Source organism: Tachyglossus aculeatus, chromosome 24, assembly GCF_015852505.1.
Source record: "Tachyglossus aculeatus isolate mTacAcu1 chromosome 24, mTacAcu1.pri, whole genome shotgun sequence".
NCBI classification, from domain to species: Eukaryota; Metazoa; Chordata; class Mammalia; order Monotremata; family Tachyglossidae; genus Tachyglossus; species Tachyglossus aculeatus.
The window spans coordinates 6,208,086-6,227,623 of record NC_052089.1 but is presented as its reverse complement, the minus strand read 5'-3'; the positions used below and the strand labels follow the sequence as shown (position 1 = coordinate 6,227,623).

The 19,538-nt window shown below is 50.7% G+C and overlaps 1 protein-coding gene across 1 annotated transcript in view; it reads left to right on the top strand.

Annotated features, from left to right (window-relative positions):
* The window catches only part of SCP2 (sterol carrier protein 2), a 99,629-nt gene extending 84,201 nt beyond the window's left edge, over positions 1-15,428 (top strand). The window contains exons 14-16 of the mRNA XM_038766078.1: positions 772-901; positions 7,217-7,296; positions 14,386-15,428. Coding sequence (XP_038622006.1) covers positions 772-901; positions 7,217-7,296; positions 14,386-14,481 — 306 coding nt within the window. The 3' untranslated portion in view covers positions 14,482-15,428. The remainder of the gene's footprint in view (positions 1-771; positions 902-7,216; positions 7,297-14,385) is intronic.
* The last annotated feature ends 4,110 nt before the right edge of the window (positions 15,429-19,538 follow it).

Here is a 19,538-nt window from a genome sequence, read left to right as displayed (position 1 = left end):
TGAGGGAGTAGGCCGAGCCGGATCACAGATGCACAAATGTCTCTGCTTTCGCCCTACGCGGGCGATCTCCGACCTGTGAGCCTGCCTACAGAGCCAGAGAGAGAGAATACTTATATTAGCGTTTGTCTCCCTCTCTAGACCGTGAGCCGGTTGTGGACAGGGAACGCGATTATCAACTCTGTGTTGTGCTCTCTCAAGTGCTTAGTACAGTGTTCTGCACATAGTAAGCACTCAGTAAATATTGCTGGGGAGAGATTGAGATTGCTTAGGGGTAGTTGCTTTCCCCCTCATGACTCTGGAGGTCCCGGCAGGGCACTGGGACATCAGGTGGGAGAGAGGAAATCTGGGGAAGATTGGAGGGGCAGCGAGGACCTCCGTCCCTTCTTCCCTTCCCTCTCACACGTGGCTTCACAGATCCTGGGTAGGAGGGAAGATGGACTCAGGTTGTCCCGCCACCCCACAGGTATGGAATTGGCAGGGGAGAGGAGAAGCATGGAGTTCTCGGGGCAACCGGGATGCCGTGAGGGGAAGGGAGGGATGTCCCCTGGCTTTCTTTACGTGTCTCAGGTGGCCTCGATGCCGTGAGGGAGGGAGGAATCCATGTTCGACCTTCCTGGTGGCTGGAACTCCGCAGCGCGGCCCCAGAAGCAGAACGACGCAAACCAGTCGCCCAGAGGAGTCTGGGGATTGGCCTTGCCCCGCTGCCCCGCAGGCCATTTCGTCCCAGCCGGAGGGCTGGGCCCAGTAACGGGGATGCATTTCTCTTTGCAGGAAGGCGAGCAGTTTGTGAAAAAAATCGGAGGAATTTTTGCCTTCAAAGTGAAAGATGGCCCCAGCGGGAAAGAAGCCACCTGGGTAGTGGATGTGAAGAATGGCAAGGGTTCTGTGGCCATCAACTCAGGTCAGTTCGGTCTCCTCGCGGCGTAGAGAAGCAGCATGGCTCAGTGGAAAGAGCCCAGGCTTTGGAGTCAGAGGGCACGGGGTTCAAATCCCGGCTCCGCCGCTGTGTGACTTTCAGCAAGTCACTTCACTTCTCCGGGCCTCAGTTATCTCATCTGGAAAATGGGGATGAAGACTGTGAGCCCCCCGGGGGACAACCTAATTGCCTTGTAACCTCCCCAGCGCTTAGGACAGTGCTTTGCACATAGTAAGCGCTTAATAGGTGCCATGGTTATTATTCTTATTAGAGTCAGGCCTGCGGGCCTGGGTTTTGTGGGGCAGGTGGGGAGAGGATCCCCGGGGGAACAGATTCATTCATTCAGTCATGTTTAATCAATCAATCAATCGTATTTATTGAGTGCTTACTGTGTGCAGAGCACTGTACTAAGCGCTTGGGAAGTACAAGTTGGCACCATATGATGACGGATGAGCTAGCTCTACCCTCCCGCTGGGTCATGAATGACTTCTGGGCTAGCCGTGGGGTTGGGTCTACCCACCTCAGGGCCCCCAACTCTGCACCCTCCTCATCAAGGGCCAGCTCACCCTGGGTTCAGAGCAGCCCAGCGTCGTCCCCCGGAGCACCTCTTAGCCCGCTCAGCTTTGGCAAGCTCCCCTCTTCTCCCCGTAATCGTAGAAAAAACCCAGCTCCTCATCCAGCAGTCCAAGCCTTCCTTTCCTGCTTACGTCCTGCAGTCCGGCACTTGTATGCTTAGCTGAGTATTTTCTTTTTATTTCTGTCTCTTTGGTGACTGGTATATTTTGGAATATTCATTCCTGTCTCCCCCTGAGGTTGTAATAATAATGTTTGTGTTTAAGTGCTTACTAGGTGCCACACGCTGTTCTAAGCACTGGGGTAGATCCGAGGTAATCAGGTTGTCCCATGTGGGGCTCACAATCTTAACCCCCATTTTACAGATGAGGGAACTGAGGCCCAGAGAATAATAAAAATAATAATAATAATAATGGTATTTAATAAGCGCTTACTATGTGCAAAGCACTGTTCTAAGCTCTGGGGAGGTTACAAGGTGATCAGGTTGTCCCACAGGGGTTCATAGTCTTAATACCCATTTTACAGATGAGGTAACTGAGGCACACGGAAGTGGGGTGACTTGCCCAAGGTCACACAGCTGTCAAACGGCAGAGTCGGGATTAGGACCCATGACCTCTGACTCCAAAGCCCAGGCTCTTTCCACTGAGCCACGCTGCTTCTCTCGTAAACCCTTCAAGATTGGGAGTAGCATCTTGAACTTCCTCTCAGCCTTAGGGGCTTCACCTTCTACCAGTCCTCGAGACTCTGGGAAAGAGGGAGGACTTGGCTTCCTTCTTGCCCCCCAGTGCCACCTCCCCCATTCCTCTCTTCCCCTTCCTCCCTTACTAGTCACGGTCATCTCCGCCTCCCTGACTCCTCCCCCAATTTTCCGAATCATTTTGCTCCCTCTCTCCCAATCCTTCTGTCTTTCTCAATCCCTACATTGGTCTGTGGGCACTTCCATATCCGTGCGGATGTTCCCCACGAGGCTACCTGCTTCCTCCTTCCTCTTAACAAGCTTACAGTCTAGAGGGGGAGACGGACATGAATATAATTACATTACAGATATGTACTTAAGTGCTGTGGGGCTGGAGTGGTGAAAGAAGGGAGCAAGTCAGGGCCTGCCGAAGGGAATGGGATAGGAGGGCTTGGGAAGGAGATTGCCTCCAATAAGGCTTTGAAGGAGGGGAGAGTAATTGTGTGCAGATTGGAGGAGGGAGGAAGTTCCAAGTCAGAGGCAGGATACAGGGGAAGTGTTGGCAACCAGGAAGAGCGGGAAGGTTAGCATTAGAGGAGCAAAATCTGGGCCCTGAGTTTTAATAGAAGAGTAGGAAGGTGAGGCAGGACAGGGCCAGGTGATTGAGTGCTTTGGAGCAACTGATGAGGAGCTTCTGTTTGATGCAGAGGTAACTACTGGAGTTTCTTGAGTAGAGGGGAAACGTGGCCTGAGCGTTATTGTAGAAAAAGGATCCGGGCAGCAGAGTGAAGTATGGACTGGAGTGGAGCGAGACAGGAAGCCGGGAGTCTCCTCATCTCCTGTGTTTGCCTTCCCTTCTTTGTAGCCTTATGCCCTGAAGCACTTGTTCTTCGTCCCCCCAGTACTTATTTGGACAGATCCTGACAATTCCCATTTCCTCTTTCGGTAATTTACTTTCATGTCTGTCTCGCCCTCTTGTGTGTTAGCTCCCTGTGGGCAGGGATAGTGGCTACCAACTCTCTTGTCGTGTACTCTCCCAAGCGCTTAGTCCAATGCTCTGCACTCAGAAAGGACTCAATAAATACCGTTGGGCGGTCGGTAGGTAGGTAGTCCCCTGCAGTGGTCGTCACCTGTTGCTATGCTTCGCGGCAGCCCAGGTCCACAGACCCACAGTCCTGAGCGTGTGTTGCTTGCAACTCTGTTTTTGGTAGGGGGACGGTAACTGCCGCCATACTTCAATCCATACTTCATGCTGCTGCCTGGATTATCTTTGCCCAGAAACGCTCTGGGCATATTACTCCCCTCCTCAAAAATCTCTAGTGGCTACCAATCAATCTGCGCATCAGGCAGAAACTCCTCACCCTGGGCTTCAAGGCTGTCCATCACCTCGCCCCCTCCTACCTCACCTCCCTTCTCTCCTTCTACAGCCCAGTCCGCACCCTCCGCTCCTCTGCTGCTAATCTCCTCACCGTACCTCGTTCTCGCCTGTCCGGCCATCGACCCCCGGCCCACGTCATCCCCCGGGCCTGGAATGCCCCCAATCCCTCTGCCCATCCGCCAAGCTAGCTCTCTTCCTCCCTTCAAGGCCCTACTGAGAGCTCACCTCCTCCAGGAGGCCTTCCCAGACTGAGCCCCTTCCTTCCTCTCCCCCTTGTCACCCTCTCCATCCCCCCCATTTTACCTCCTTCCCTTCCCCACAGCACCTGTATATATGTATATATGTTTATACATAGTTATTACTCTATTTATTTTACTTGTGCATATCTATTCTAGTTATTTTATTTTGTTGGTATGTTTGGTTTTGTTCTCTGTCTCCCCCTTTTAGACTGTGAGCCCACTGTTGGGTAGGGACTGTCTCTATATGTTGCCACTTTGTACTTCCCAAGCGCTTAGTACAGTGCTCTGCACACAGTAAGCGCTCAATAAATATGATTGATGATGATGATGATGCCGCCACTCTGTTTTTGCCCAGGGACGCCCGTCCTCTTCTGCCTGGGTAATCCCGTCCCCCTCCAGCCTCAACCCCTCCAGGAGGGGCCCCGGGGCCCACAGGAGAGACCGCAAGCCAAGCAACCTGGTGTGAAGTTAGATCCAGGGAACGTCACCCTGAAACGGGGCGCAGGTTCAGAGATGCGACCCGTCGTCCCGAGACGGGGCACCCCTGCAGCTCCAGGGGTCGGGTCAGGGCTCCTGGACCGGAGCAGCTGAGACCTCAGGCTCCAGACCCAACAGTTTTCCGCACGAGCAGCCCCAGTTTTCCATCTCCCTTCCTGGCTGATCCTGGAAAGGGATCCCCACAAGTGAGGGAGGATCAGTGGTGATCCAGAGGAGGTCACGTTTCCACGGTCATCCCCCTCGACCCGGGAAAGTCCGAGGGAAGCGGTTGCCTTGTGGATTTCTGACAGGACTGGCGGATGTCGTAATGGAGAGGAGAGGTGGTTTTGCTGGTTGCAGATCCCCAAGGTTTCTGTTGCTCGTACGTCTCTTGCAGTCGCAGAGTTGAACGCGATCCGTGTCGCTTCGTCTCTTGAAGATCGGTGGCGGGGTGTAGGTTGTGTGGTGGTTTTGAGGGCAGGTTCTTTGCCACGTCTTGCTCCCGATACATGCTCCCAAGCATTTAGCACAGTGCTTTGCACACAATAGACCCTCGAGGCCTTTGAATTTTTAACGCCGAGGCCATCGACTCCTGGTTTTTAAAGGGTCGTAACAGAGACTACACTTGTTACTTCCCAGTTGGATGAAGTAGCTTCCATCCCGCTCCCTCGGGGATGTGAGCTCAGCCCTATTTGGCATTAGCTCATTAAATGACGTCTTTGAGAGTTCAGCAGTCTCTTGGAAAATCCAGGTTTGGGAATGAGGAATGGGGCTCACTGGTCTGAGTGTCCGCTGTGTGCCGTAGAGGTGGTTTTTGGTCATCCCTCAGTTGCTCAAGAAAGTAACATCAAGATTGCGGGGGGAGAGACAGAGAGAGAGGAGGAGATAAAGAGAGGAAGCAGTGATAGATCACGGTCATGAATAGGACCTGGGTTCTAATCCTGGCCCCACCGCCTGTCTGCTCTGTGACCTTGGGCAAGTCAGCTGACTTCTCGGTGCCTCAGTTCCCTCATCTGTAAAGTGGGGATGAAGACCGTGAGCCCCATGTGGGACAGGGACTGTAGCCAACCCGATCATCTTGTATTTACCCCCAGGTCTTAGAACAGTGCCTGGCACATAGTCCTTGCTGAACAAATAGCACAATTGTTTGTGTTGCTACAGGGAGAGAGAAAAATAGGGAGAGAGAGTGTTCCAGCAGATTGTAATTGAGGCAGAACATCCATCCACATTCCAATGGCAATGGCATTTATTGAATAACGTCTTCATTCCTTCGGTCGTATTGATTGAGCGCTTCCTGTGCGCAGATCACTGTACTAAGTGCTTGGGAGAGTATGGACACATTCCCTTGCCCACGAGAGCCAAAAGTATGGCCGGGGCGGGGGGCGGACATTAATTTAAATAAATAAATTGCAGATATATACATAAGTGCCGTGGCGCTGGGAGGAGGAGAGAACAAAGGGAGCAAAGGGAGTCTGACGAAGAAAGGAGTGGGAGAAGGGCATTCCGGGGCAGAGGCAGGACGTGGGCGAGGGGTTGGCAGCGAATAGATGATATCGAGGCACCGTGGGAAGGTTAGCGTTAGAGGAGCAAGGTGAGTTAGACGGGGGCAAGGTGGTGGGGTGCTTTGAAGCCAGTGGTGAGGAGTTTTTGTTGGTTGCAGAGGTGGATGGGCAGCCACTTTGAGGAGTGAGGAGGCACGTCCTGAATGTTTTCGTAGGAAAATGAATAAAGTACGGACAAGGGTGGGGAGAGACAGGAATCAGGGAGATCCGCAAGGAAGCTGTTGCAGTAATCCAGATGGGATAAGCTGAGTGTATTAACGTGGCAGCAGTTTGGAAGGAGAGGAGAGGACAGATTTCAGCCATGCTGTGAAGAGGGGACCGATGGGATTTAGGGATGGATTGAATATGTGGGTCGAATGAGGGAGAGGAGTCAAGGATAACGCCAGGGTTACAGGCTTGTGAGACAGAAGGGATGATGAGAAAATCCTGGGGAGGACAGGGTTTGGGTGGGGAGATGCGGAGTTATATTTTGGACGTGTTAAGCTTGAGATTACGGGAGGCCGTCCAGGAAATGCGGGACTGCAGAGAGGACGAGCGGTCGGGGCTGGAGATGTAGATTTGGGTATCGTTTGCCCAGAGGTGGTAGTTGAATCCATGGGAGCGAGTGAGTTCTCCAAGTGATGTGGCGTAAATGAAGAATAGAAGGGGACTGAAAACTGAGCTTTGGGGAACACTTACAGGAAGGGAGGCAGAGGAGGAGCCTGCGAAAAAGACCTGAGAATGAGAGGCCAGGGAGATAGGAGAACCGGGGGAGGACATGCAATACGCTGTGCTCAGCACTTAGGAAAGGTCGGCGGATCACAAGACTGGTTCCCAGCCCACAAGGCACTTCCACTTGTCAGCTGTGTGACTTTGGGCAAGTCACTTCACTTCTCTGCGCCTCAGTTACCTCGTCTGTAAAAGGGGGATGAAGACTGTGAGCCCCACGTGGGACAACCCGATTACCTTGTATCTTCCCCAGCGCTTAGAACAGTGCTTGGCACATAGTAAGCACTTAACAAATACCATCATCGTCGTCATTGTGGTGTGGACGCCATGCAGCACTTGATGGGGGCAGGGTTACAGTCAGATTCCCTCGTGTCCCCTTGAAACAATAGCCCTCCAATGCCGAGGTGGCTCTTCCTGCGTTCTGTTGGGGCCACACCGACTGCCTCGTTCGTCCCAGTCGACGACGGGGATGTGTCGAGCGCTCACTGTGTGCGGTGCACTGTACTGAGTGCCCGAAGGACCACACTCCACTAGAATTGGTAGGCGCGATCCCTTCCCTCGCGAGATCCGGGCAGATTTGCGATCCAGAGAGCCAGGGATGACCGGAGCGTGACTTCTGGGCAAACTTGTTCTCAAAACTGAATTTTCTTTCCGCTCTCTCTGCTCCCCGCCATGCCCGTGCTTCAGATAAGAAGGCCGACTGCACCATCACAATGGCTGATGCTGACTTGCTGGATTTAATGACCGGAAAGATGAATCCTCAGGCGGTAAGTGTGAAAAGAAAGAAATCGGCTCTGCGGCCACGGTTGAAATATTCCGATCTGCAACGTGTTCAACGCTCCTCCTGGCTTCTGCCAATTAGATAGAGTTGATGCAATCACAGGCCCGCCCCCGCGCCCCCCCCCCCCCCCCCCCCCCCCCCATGGTATATTATAAGTGCTTACCTCGTGCCAGGCACTGTACTATGTGCTGGGGCATAGTAATAATGATAGCATTTATTAAGCACTTACTACGTGCAAAGCACTGTTCTAAGCGCTGGGGAGGTAACAATAATAATGATGATGGCATTTGTTAAGCGCTTACTATGTGCAAAGCACTGTTGTAAGTGCTGGGGGGGATACAAGGTGATCAGGTTGTCCTACGGGGGGCTCACAGTCTTCATCCCCATTTTCCAGGTGAGGGAACTGAGGCCCAGAGAACTGAAGTGACTTGCCCAAAGTCACACAGCTGACAATTGGCAGAGCCGGGATTTGAACCCATAATGATAATCATGATAGCATTTATTAAGCGCTTACTGTGTGCAAAGCACCGTTCTAAGCTCTAGGGAGGTTACAAGGTGATCAGGTTGTCCCACGGGGGGCTCACAGTCTTCATCCCCATTTTACAGATGAGGGAACTGAGGCCCAGAGAAGTGAAGTGACTTGCCCAAAGTCACACAGCTAAGTGGTGGAGCCGGGATTTGAACCCATGACCTCTTACTCTGATTAGTACAAGCTAATCAGGGTGGACACAGTCTCTGTCCCACATGAGGCTCACAGTCTTCATCCCCATTTTACAGATGAGGTGACTGAGGCCCGGAGAAGTGATGTGACTTTCCCAAGGTCACCCAGTGGATATGTGGCGGAGCTGGGATTAGAATCCAGGTCCTCCTGACTCCTAGGCCTGGGGTCTATCCGCTAGGCCGGCCTGCCTCTGCTGATGATGCTAGTTTGCAAGGCTGAATTAAAGAAGCAGCGTGGCTCAGTGGAAAGAGCCCAGACTTTGGAGTCAGAGGTCATGGGTTCAGATCCCGGCTCCGCCACTTGTCAGCTGTGTGACTTTGGGCAAGTCACTTGACTTCTCTGGGCCTCAGTTCCCTCATCTTTAAAATGGGGATGAAGACCGGGAGCCCCCAGTGGGACCACCGGATCACCTTGTAACCTCCTCGGCGCTTGTAATTGCTTAATAAATGCCATTAGAAAAAAAATTGAACAGCCCAGCCTTTCTTGAGTATTTTCCCCCCTTGATGATGATGACGATGATAGCATTTGCTAAGCACTTACTATGTGCCGAGCACCGTTCTAAGCACTGTTCCGAGCAGAGCCTCCAACATCCCACTCTGGGAGCGGCTGGCCCAAACTGGCCGGGCAACCGTTGGGCTCGGTTCCGGCTCCTCTTCCCGGAGCCCACACCGCAGCGCGGCCCACGCTGCCGTTCCTTGGGTCGGGGGCTGCCCACCTGCCCCCCCAGCCCGGTGTGGTGAGCATTGGCCAAGAGGGGGAAGGACCCCGAGGGATTCTGGGGGTCTGGGTGGCGGTTGGCACCGAGACATCCCTGCAGTCCTGCCTAGTCCCCTCCTGCCCAGTGGTATGAATCGTGATGGGATCGTCGACCTCAGGGCTTATTATGGTACCTGGCGCGTAGCACGGAACAAATACCTCTAAAAAGCAGTTGAGGGTGGGTAATGTTAGCCGTTTGTGGCCACCAAAGAGATGTTGTTTCTTAAGATCGCAACAGCAGCGGACACCGTTGTGTCTCCCCCTTCCCAACCAGTTAGGTAGCGAGTGAGTTACTTTAGAGGCTCAGATTGTAATACAAGCAAAATTATAGTATAATAATAATAATAATAATGATGACATTTATTAAGCACTTACTATGTGCCAAGCACTGTTCTAAGGGCTGGGGGGCGCAGCGTGGCTCAGTGGAAAGAGCCCGGGCTTTGGAGTCAGAGGTCGTAGGTTCAAACCCCAGCTTTGCCAGTTGTCAGCTGTGTGACTTTGGGCAAGTCACTTCACTTCTCTGGGCCTCAGTTAGCCTCATCTGTAAAATGGGGATGAAGACTGTGAGCCCACCGTGGGACAACCTGATCACCTTGTAACCTTCCCAGCACTTAGAACAGTGCTTTGCACATAGTAAGCGCTTAACAAATACCATCATTATTATTATCATTATTACAAGGTGATCAGGTGGTCCCACGTGGGGCTCACTGTCTCAGTCCCCATTTTACAGATGAGGTAACTGAGGCTCAGAGAAGTTAAGTGACTTGCCCAAGGTCACACAGCAGATACGTGGCAGAGCCGGGATTTTAGAACCCGTGACCTCTGACTCCCAAGCCGGGGCTCTTTCCACTGAGTCACGCTGCTTCTTAAAAATGACACTCCCCGATCAAGTAGAATAATTTCCTTAGTTTAGCTCCCAAGTAGCTACCTTAAATGCACACAAAGCACCAATAAATGACTGGCCAGATTCCCAAAGATGTGTATCTGGTGACTTCCTTTTCTCCCTCCGGTCCTCGGTTTAATGTGGCCTTTCAGCTCTTAGAACAGTGCTTTGCACATAGTAAGCGCTTAACAAATACCATTATTATTATTATTATTATTAATCTCTGGGCTCCAAAATAGAGCCTGTCACAAAAACATATACCCTTGTCTCCCTTCTCACGCCATATGTCTCCACGCTGCGTACACATATACACACTCACTCGCAAATCTGTGTCCCCTTCTGCCACCTCTCCCTTCCATCTTGCAGTGATACCTTACTTTCTGTGTCAGTTTGGCTACGCATGTGCTTTTAGGAGATGAGCTTGGTTTGTGTGTTTTCTTTATAGTATTTATTATTATCATGGTATTTGTTAAGTGCTTACTATGTGCCAGGCACTGACCTAAGCGCTGGAGTGGATACAAGCCAGTCGGGTTGGACTCGGTCCCTGTCCCTGTGGGGCTCACGGTCTCAACCCCCGTTTTACTGGTGAGGGAACTGAGGCCCAGAGAAGTGAAGTGATTTGCCCAAGGTCTCACAGCAGATTTAAGTGCTTACTACGCATCAGGTACTTGCATCTACCGGGGTAGATACAAGTCAGTCAGGTTACACAGAGTCCCTGTCCCATATAGTAATAATAATAATGATGGCATTTATTAAGCGCTTACTGTGTGCCAAGCACTGTTCTAAGCGCTGGGGAAGTTACAAGGTGATCAGGTTGTCCCACGGGGGCTCCCAGTCTTCACCCCCATTTTATCATCATCATCATCATCAATCGTATTTATTGAGCGCTTACTGTGTGCAGAGCACTGTAGTAAGCGCTTGGGAAGTACAAGTTGGCAACATATAGAGACAATCCCTACCCAATAGTGGGCTCACAGTCTAAAAGGGGGAGACAGAGAACAAAACCAAACATACTAACAAAATAAAATAAATAGAATAGATACGTACAAATAAAATAAATAAATAAATAAATAAATAAATAGAGTAATAAATATGTACAAACATATATACATATATACAGGTGCTGTGGGGAAGGGAAGGAGGTAAGATGAGGGGGATGGAGAGGGGGACGAGGGGGAGAGGAAGGAAGGGGCTCAGTCTGGGAAGGCCTCCTGGAGGAGGTGAGCTCTCAGTAGGGCCTTGAAGGGAGGAAGAGAGCTAGCTTGGCAGATGGGCAGAGGGAGGGCACTCCAGGCCTGGGGGATGACGTGGGCCGGGGGTCGATGGCAGGACAGGCGAGAACGAGGCCCGGGGAGGAGATTAGCGGCAGAGGAGCAGAGGGTGCGGGGTGGGCTGTAGAAGGAGAGAAGGGAGGTGAGGTAGGAGGGGGCGAGGTGATGGACAGCCTTGAAGCCCAGGGTGAGGAGTTTCTTCCTGATGCGCAGATTGGTAGCCACTGGAGATTTTTGAGGAGGGGAGTAACATGCCCAGAGCATTTCTGGACAAAGACAATCCGGGCAGCAGCATGAAGTATGGATTGAAGTGGGGAGAGACACGAGGATGGGAGATCAGAGAGAAGGCTGATGCAGTAGTCCAGACGGGATAGGATGAGAGCTTGAATGAGCAGGGTAGGGGTATGGATGGAGAGGAAAGGGCGGATCTTGGCAATGTTGCAGAGTTGAGACCGGCAGTTCTCATTTTACAGATGAGGTCACTGAGGCCCAGAGAAGTAAAGTGACTCGCCCAAAGTCACACAGCTGACAATTGGTGGAGCTGGGATTTGAACCCATGACCTCTGACTCCAAAGCCCCGGCTCTTTCCACTGAGCCACGCTGCTTCTCAAATAGAAGCCACACTGCTGTAAAATAGGGATTAAGATTGTGAACCATATTCATTCAGTTGTATTTATTGAGCGCTTACTGTGGACTGGACTAAAGCCATGTGAGGCTCACAGTCTTCAGTAGGAGGGAGAATAGGGATTGAAACCCCATTTTACAGTTGGGGAGACTGAGACAAAGAAGCAGCGTGGCCTAACGGAAAGAGGATGGGCCTGGGAGACGGGGCCGTGTGGAAACTCTGGGCAAGTCACTTCACTTCTCTGTGCCTCAGTTCCCTCATTTGCAAAATGGGAATCCAATACCTGCTCTCCCTCCTACTTGGGAGCTCTTACAGCTAGAGCTCAGGCCCGGGAGTCAAAATGCCCGGGGTTCTAATCCCAGCTCTGCTGTGTGTCTGCCGCGCGACTTTGGGCAAGTCACTTCACTTCTCTGTGCCTCAGTTTACCTCCTCCATAAAATGGAGATTAACACCGAGCCCCAGGCGGGACACGGACCTCGTCCAGACCTGTTAGCTTATTTCCACCCCAGCACTTAGTACAGTGCCTGACGCGTATAATAAGCGCTTGACAAATACCATAAAAGAAAATGCAAGAACCAAGGAGAAACTGCCACCCTCTCTCTTTAGTGTTGTCCAGTGTAGTGTCTCCTATTCATTCATTCATTCAGTCAGTCATATTTATTGAGCACTTACTGTGTGCAGAGCACTGTACTAAGCGCTTAGGAAGTATTCAGCCCTCACCTGTCTGGTTCTCATCAGTTTTGAGCAGGCGCCGGATTCCTGGCCCGCAAACTGTTCTGAAGTGATGGTCCCCTGCCCCCTCACCAGTATATCATTCAGTCGTACTTATTGAGCGCTTACTGTGTGCAGAGCACTGTACTAAGCGCCTGTAACCCTGTACCCTGGACAAGGGAAGCACGCTACAGTCCTCCACCCTACCAGCCGAGCTGTCGAGGGAACCTGTATATTCCTGGATTCCACCAGTCCCAGCTGGCTCCTGACACCCGGGACAATTTCAAACTGGCCTCCTCCCCATTCCCTCACTCATCTGGGAGCTGAGAGTTTGTTCCTGAAAGACTCTTGCTCCCCTCCCCGTGACTCCTGGGGGAGGTCCGCGTGGCGTTGGTTCGTTAAACAGCTTGCACGCTAAAGTACCTCTGGCCCCTGGGGAAGAGGCTGCCTGCCAGGGGGAACATTTAGTTTGGCGCAAAGGAGGAGAAAGGAGTTAGTCATCCTACCCAGAAGGCTGGGAGCAAGGCAGTGCGATCTGTCCAAGAGGCCTGGACAATCCTGTAAGCAGACAGGCTGGAAAGGTAAGAATCTTGGACTGCAGAGAGGTTCCGTTGCCACTCTCACCCCATCCGGCATTAAGTGGCTATCCCGAGAAGACCGGCGAACGGCCCTGTGGGAAGCGCCCCCGCCCGTGGCCGGAACAACCCAGGCTGCCTCCGTAGCGGGGATGGGTCGGATTTCCTTCGGTTTCCTCGGTTTCGCCTGGGCCGCACGGCCTGGCCGGTCCCCGCTCTTCTCTCCCAACCGCACCGAGTCATTGGCCGTGGGTACGGATCTCTTGGCTCCTCTGCTCGCCTGCTGTGTAACGGGGGGCAAGTCGCTCGGCTTCTCTGGGTCTCCGTTCCCTCATCTGTAAAATGGGGATTCAGTCTTACTCCCTTCTGCTTCGACTGGGAACCCCATGTGGGTCAGGGGCCGCGTCCAACCCGATGATCTGGTGTCTACTCCGGCGCTCAGCACGCAGCGTGACTCGGTGGAAAGAGCCCGGGCTTTGGAATCAGAGGTCAGGGGTTCAAATTCCGGCTCCGCCAATTGTCAGCTGTGTGACTTTGGGCAAGTCACTTCTCTGGGTCTCAGTTACCTCATCTGTAAAATGGGGATTAAGACTGTGAGTGCCACGTGGGACAACCGGATCACCGTGTATCCCCCCCAGCGCTTAGAACAGTGCTTTGCACATAGTAAGCGCTTAACAAATACCATCATCATTATTATTATTATTATTGTAAGCCCTTAAGTACCATTGTTGTTGTATGCTTGGGCAGAGCTTTGTCAGGCTCTGGCCAGAGGCTCTTTGGCACAATTATGGTTCTTTCATGCCAGACACTGTACTAAGTGCTAGGGGACGGCAGCCAGATCAAATACGGTCCCTGTTCCGCAGATCACAGTCTAATCTGGAGGGAGCATTGAAGAGCTAGTAAACAGCCCTGGGGGCTTGGAAGCAAGAGGCGAGGCCTACTGAGTGGACACTCAGTCCTCTGAAAATATTTGTTGAGCGCTTACTATTTGCAGCGTTCGTTGAGTGCTTACAGTAGGCTCAGCCCCTAAGCTCTGGAGTAGGTACAAGATAATTAGATCTGAGTACAGATCTTAGGACAGTGTTAAGCGCTTAATACAGTGCTCTGCACACAGTAAGTGCTCAATAAATACGATTAAATGAATTGGGTGAATGAATCTGGCACAGTCCCCGCCATCCAACTTTGCGCAGAGCACTGTACTAAGCACCTGGGAGAACATAGTACAATAGAGTTGGTAGACACGTTCCTCGCCCGCAAGGAGCTCACAGGCCAGGGAGAGAAAGGTAGATAGTGTAATAAATTACTGACTGGGGAAATGGGAGAGGATAAGGATACTTGTACCTCCCAAGCGCTTAGTACAGTGCTCTGCACACAGTAAGCGCTCAATAAATACGATTGAATGAATGAATGAATGAAGATGAGTAGAGAATTGCCCGAAAACCAAGCAGGCAGTATAGAGAGAGGCCAGGAGAACGATTAAGTCCCCAAACCAAGGAATCGGGAATGCATTTTCTTGCTCTCTGTCTTTTTCAGGCGTTCTTTCAGGGCAAATTGAAAATAACCGGCAACATGGGTATGGCTATGAAATTACAGAACCTTCAGCTCCAGCCCGGCAAAGCCAAGCTGTGAGGAGCTCCCTGAGCCACTTGAGAAAAATCAAGATGCAACCCCGATCTCTTTGAGAGATGCTACACCGGCATGAGGCATCTGCAATCACATGGAATCAATTTGCATTTAAATGAAAATGAACAGCCCTGTCTTTCCCTTGACCCTCTCCCCTCCCTCCCTCCCAACCTCCCACACCTCCCCTTCCAGCTCATCAGTCCTGCTCCTGAGCTAAACTGTTAGCTGGAACCCTACAAGGTAATGTGGAAATTAGGGGATGGGAAGAATCCGAGGGGCACCGGATAAAGAACAATAAAATCCAAAACAAAATTTGGGAAGCACTTTGCTCTAATTAGTTCTTCAAGTCACAGATCTGGTATTTAGCAATAGGATTTCTTTCTGAGTTTCCGATCTGAACTGTCCGCCAGAGAAAGCTAAGAAGAAAACATAATAGGAGCTGGCAGTAATTAGCGTGCTGGTTGTAATGACATAATCCACTTGCACTAATGTGTCTAATTAGCTTGGTTGAAATTCAGGCATTTTCATTTATTTAATGAAATTTAAATTAGCAGAAGGCAACAAAATCTGGATTTGGGTAGAAATATCGTTCAGCGTCTTGGTCTGCTGAAAAAATCCTTTCAACTGGAAAACCAAAACACTTTGAAGATTTTCCTTTTGAAAATCAGGGCGTTAGAATTAGAAAAATGCCGTTGCTCATAATCAGGAGGCCACCATTTACCTTTGAGGCATTCATAATGCCCCTCTACTTGGGACTAGAGTTAAACCATAACTGGGAAATAAGTTGGAGGTTACTGATTTTAAAATTCACTTTAATCAGCTAACTTGGCTTACTGCTTTTCTAATGTGGGTTTTATCAAATATTTTCTTATAACTTTAGAGTTGGAATAAAATAATGGTTTTAAAAGAATGTTTAATAGAAATTAAAGTAGCTTTTCCTGGTTTGCCTGGTTTATTCAGAGTCCGTGTTTTTCATGGGAACGGGGCGGGGAATTCTTTTTGCCATTTTTTTGTAGTTTTTGAAGCAGGCCATTTTGAGAGTCTCATTGCCATTGGATGTGTAGACTTCACTTCCAGCAAGGATGACCGACTCTCAGTAGTCATCCCTCTGTGTGTTATCCCAATCCCACTCTCCTCTTCTCCTTCCTCCTCCTCCCGCTTTTCACCCTGGTCCGCTGTGCTTCCCCACCCCTCCCTCCGTCTTTCCGTTCTTCCGACTCTCCCCATGAGGGTGGAAAGCAGCCTGCGTCTTCACCTTGGGACAGCAGAGTGCTCAGGCATCTTGTAGGGCTGACTGGAAGTTGGAATTGGACAGGTATGTTTGGTCCTCCGGCTGTTGTAAGGAGAGAGTGGATGTGGCAGAACTCGTGGAAATGTGAGTCTGTGGCCTTGGGTTCTTGAAGACCCAGAAAGTGTCGGTCGGGGTAGGTGAAGGAGAACGTTAGAAGTAAGGGAGAAGTAAGCTACTTTGACAGTCCTGATCTATCACATTCAGCCGTCAGCGTGAACGATTGAGAGTCGGCTGGCATCCTTCAGAATGAGGGGTGTGAAGAGGAAAGGGCCCGGACGAGGCTGTTTGCTGCCCCGTATCCCATCGGGCCCCTGGACTCCGGCTCCTAAGAGGGGCGTCATTTGGAGAAACCATGGGGCGATTGTCCTAGCCAACTGGGCTTTCATTCATTCCATCATACTTACTGAGTTCTTACTGGGTGCAGAGCACTGTACTAAGCACTTGGGAGAGTGCAATATAACAGTACACAGACACACTCCCTGCCCACATCAAGCTCATGGTCTAGAGGCGGGGACAGACAGTGGGAAGGTGGGTGTTAGAGGAGTGAAGTGTGTGGACTGGATTGTAGTAGGGGAGTGATGTGAAGTAGGAAGGGGCAAGGGGATTGAGTGCTTTCGAGCCAATGGTGGGGAATTTTTAGAGGAGTGGGGAAACACGTTGTGAACGTCTGTGTAGAAAAATGATCCAGGCGGCAGAGTGAAGTATGGCCTGGAGCAGAGAGAGACGGGAGGCTGGTAGGTAAGCCGGCTGGGCGGGAGAGGATAAATGTATTGATATGCTAGCAGTTTGGATGGAGAGGAAAGGGTGGGTTTTAGCCATTTGGTGAAGGTGGAACCAACAGGATTTAACGATGGGTTGAATACGCGGGTTGAACTAGAGGAGGGGCCCTCGAAGGAGGCGAAGAAGGGCGCCCAGAGAATAGGTCTGGTCGGACCGATGCCTCATATCCTTTCATTTCATTCGCTGGAACGGGAAATACGAAAACTAGAAAGAGGTTGGTTTTTGTCTTCAGTAGCCGTGGTGATATAAGGAATTATGAAAACAGCAGCTTCTGATCCCCACAGGATTTTCACATTCCTCATCTGTCACGTCCAATCTCTCTCCCTTCCCACCGGACTTCATGGCTCCTTGTGCTCATTCCCTACTTGGGGGCCTCATTCTTTTCCACAACCTCAATTTGTCTTCACCCCCTCCCACGTTATTGCTTTTTATCTCTCTGTACAACTCTTTTTGGCCTCTGCCTCCTGATTTCCCCGACTCCCTCTTTCCCCATTTCTTTTTTCCAACTCTCTGGGGGGTCAGAAACAGGGCCCTGTAGGATCTCGACAGGTCTCCAGATTGAGGGGGTTAGGGGGGTTGGGTTATAAGTCTAGAGAACGGGGTGGTTGGGAAAGAAGGGATGCTAATTCCAACCCCGAGGTGAAGGGATGGAACGTGAGGAGAACCCGTGGTTAGCCTCCTGTCTCCCCAACCACCCCCAATTTAGAAACGATATCCAGGTCCTCCGGGGCCTCTTCCTGCCTCCCACCTGGAGTTTAGTTGGAAGCAAGAGGGTGCTTTGGTTCCATTTCCCACTGGATTAAACGGAGTTTGTGAAGCACTATGTATCAAACACTATTCTAAGTGCAGGGGTAGGTACATGTTAATAATGCAGTCCCTGTCCCACATAATAATAATAATGATGACATTTATTAAGCGCTTACTATGTGCAAAGCACTGTTCTAAGCGCTGGGGAAGTTACAAGGTGATCAGGTTGTCCCACAGGCTCACAGTCTTCATCCCCATTTTACAGACAAGGTAACAGGCCCAGAGAAGTGAAATGACTTGCCCAGAGTCACACAGCTGACAAGTGGCGGAGCTGGGATTTGAACCCATGATGCCTGACTCCAAAGCTCATGCACTTTCCACTGAGCCACGCTGCTTCTCATGGAGCTCGCCCTCGAAGTGGGTGGGAGAAGAGGCATTCGTTCATTCATTTAAGCGTATTTATTGAACGCTTACTGTGTGCAGAGCAATCCCCATTTTACAGTTGAGGAAACTGAGGCCAACAGACTTGCCCGAGGTCACAGCAAGGAATTGGCAAAGCTAGGATTAGAACCCTGCTCCTTTTGGATGTCTGGCCCATCCTCTCTCCACTAGGCCACACTGCTTCTCCATTGTACGATTTTCTACCTTAGCTGCTGCAGCGGAGAAAAGGCCGCTCCCTTGCATCCGTGGTGTGATCACCCTTTTTCTCCAAAGGTAACGTGAACTCCATTGTAGGTAGGAAGAATGGAGGCAGCTGAGCCCCGGAACGGAATTCCCGATGAATGAGCCAGGCGAGGAAGAAATCGAAGGCAACAAAGGTGTTCTTGTTAGATCTCCAGCTGCCCCTAGACGAGTCAAGTTGCGAGGAAGCCAGGAATAAATCTAGAGTCCTTAAATTGCAAAAGTGGGTTGGTGAAATGGGTTGAAATTTTAGCTGGGCAAGTGCAGGAGAGTTGATGTAGACAAATGGCGTAAATCCAAGATGGGGACAGATTGGCCAGGGACAAAATAGAAGAAAAAGACTCCAAATGGGATACGGATCCACCTAGTCCGAATGTTCGAGTGCCGCCCCATAAATACTGTCACGGGGCCTGGGCTGAAACGTGGGAGTCCGTGGATTCTAAGCTCCTTAGGGGCAGGGGAAGAATCGTGTCTACCAACTTTGCGAGAGAGCACAGGCCCGGAGTCAGAAGACCTGGTTTCTAATCCTGGCTCCACCCCTCTGTCTGCTTTGTGACTTTGAGCAAGTCACTTAACTTCTCTTGGCCTCAGTTACCTAATCTGTAAAATGGGGGTAAAGACTATAAGCCATCAGTGGGGCATGGACTGTGTCTAACCTGATTAGCTTATGTCTACCCAAGTGCTTAGTACAGTGCTTGGCAAATAGTAAGCACTTAAGTGCCATTATTTAAACAAAAAACCACATACACACACACACAAAAGAAAAAACCATTGTATTCTCCCAAGAGCTCAGCACACTACAGGTGCTCAAATACTTATGATGGTGATGATGATGATGATGACATTTGTTAAGCGCTTACTAAGTGCAAAGCACTGTTCTAAGTGCTGGGGGGATTCAAGGTGATCAGGTTGTCCCACATGGGGCTCACAGTCTTAATCCCCATTTTACAGATGAGGTAACTGAGGCTCAGAGAAGTTATGTGACTTGCCCAAGGTCACACCGCAAACGTGGCAGAGCTGGGATTAGAACCCACGACCTCTCCCAAGCCCGGGCTCATTCCACTGAGCCATGCTGCTTTTGATTAAACAATTGATCAGTAATTGCAGTGACACACACAAGTTAAACCTTAGCCCTGTGTCTTCCGATGTCCAATTTTGGTTTCACCTATTTTGTGGGATGTGGAGAAATTGAGAGGGTCTAGAGAGAGAGAGAGAGAGAGACTGTCTTAAGGCCCAAGGGGAGAAAAGGTGGAGCAAGGACCCTAAACATAGGAAGGATTTGGAGGGAGAAGGCTGAGCAGCTGTTCTCCATGTTCCCTAAGGATTGACCGTGAAGTCGTGAGCTTTAAAGTGAGATTTTGGTTGAATGTGAGGAGAATTTCGTGACTCCATTTGATCAAAACGGAAAAAAGCGAGTGAAGGAGCAGGGAAAAGACTCAAGTTTGGGAGATCTAAAAGACTCATAGTATTTTGAGTGTCTGCTTGTTTGCTGAAAACTACATTAAGCACTTGGGAGAGTTCAGTAGAGTCCTGCTCTCAAAGAGCTAGAATTCCAATGGAGGCA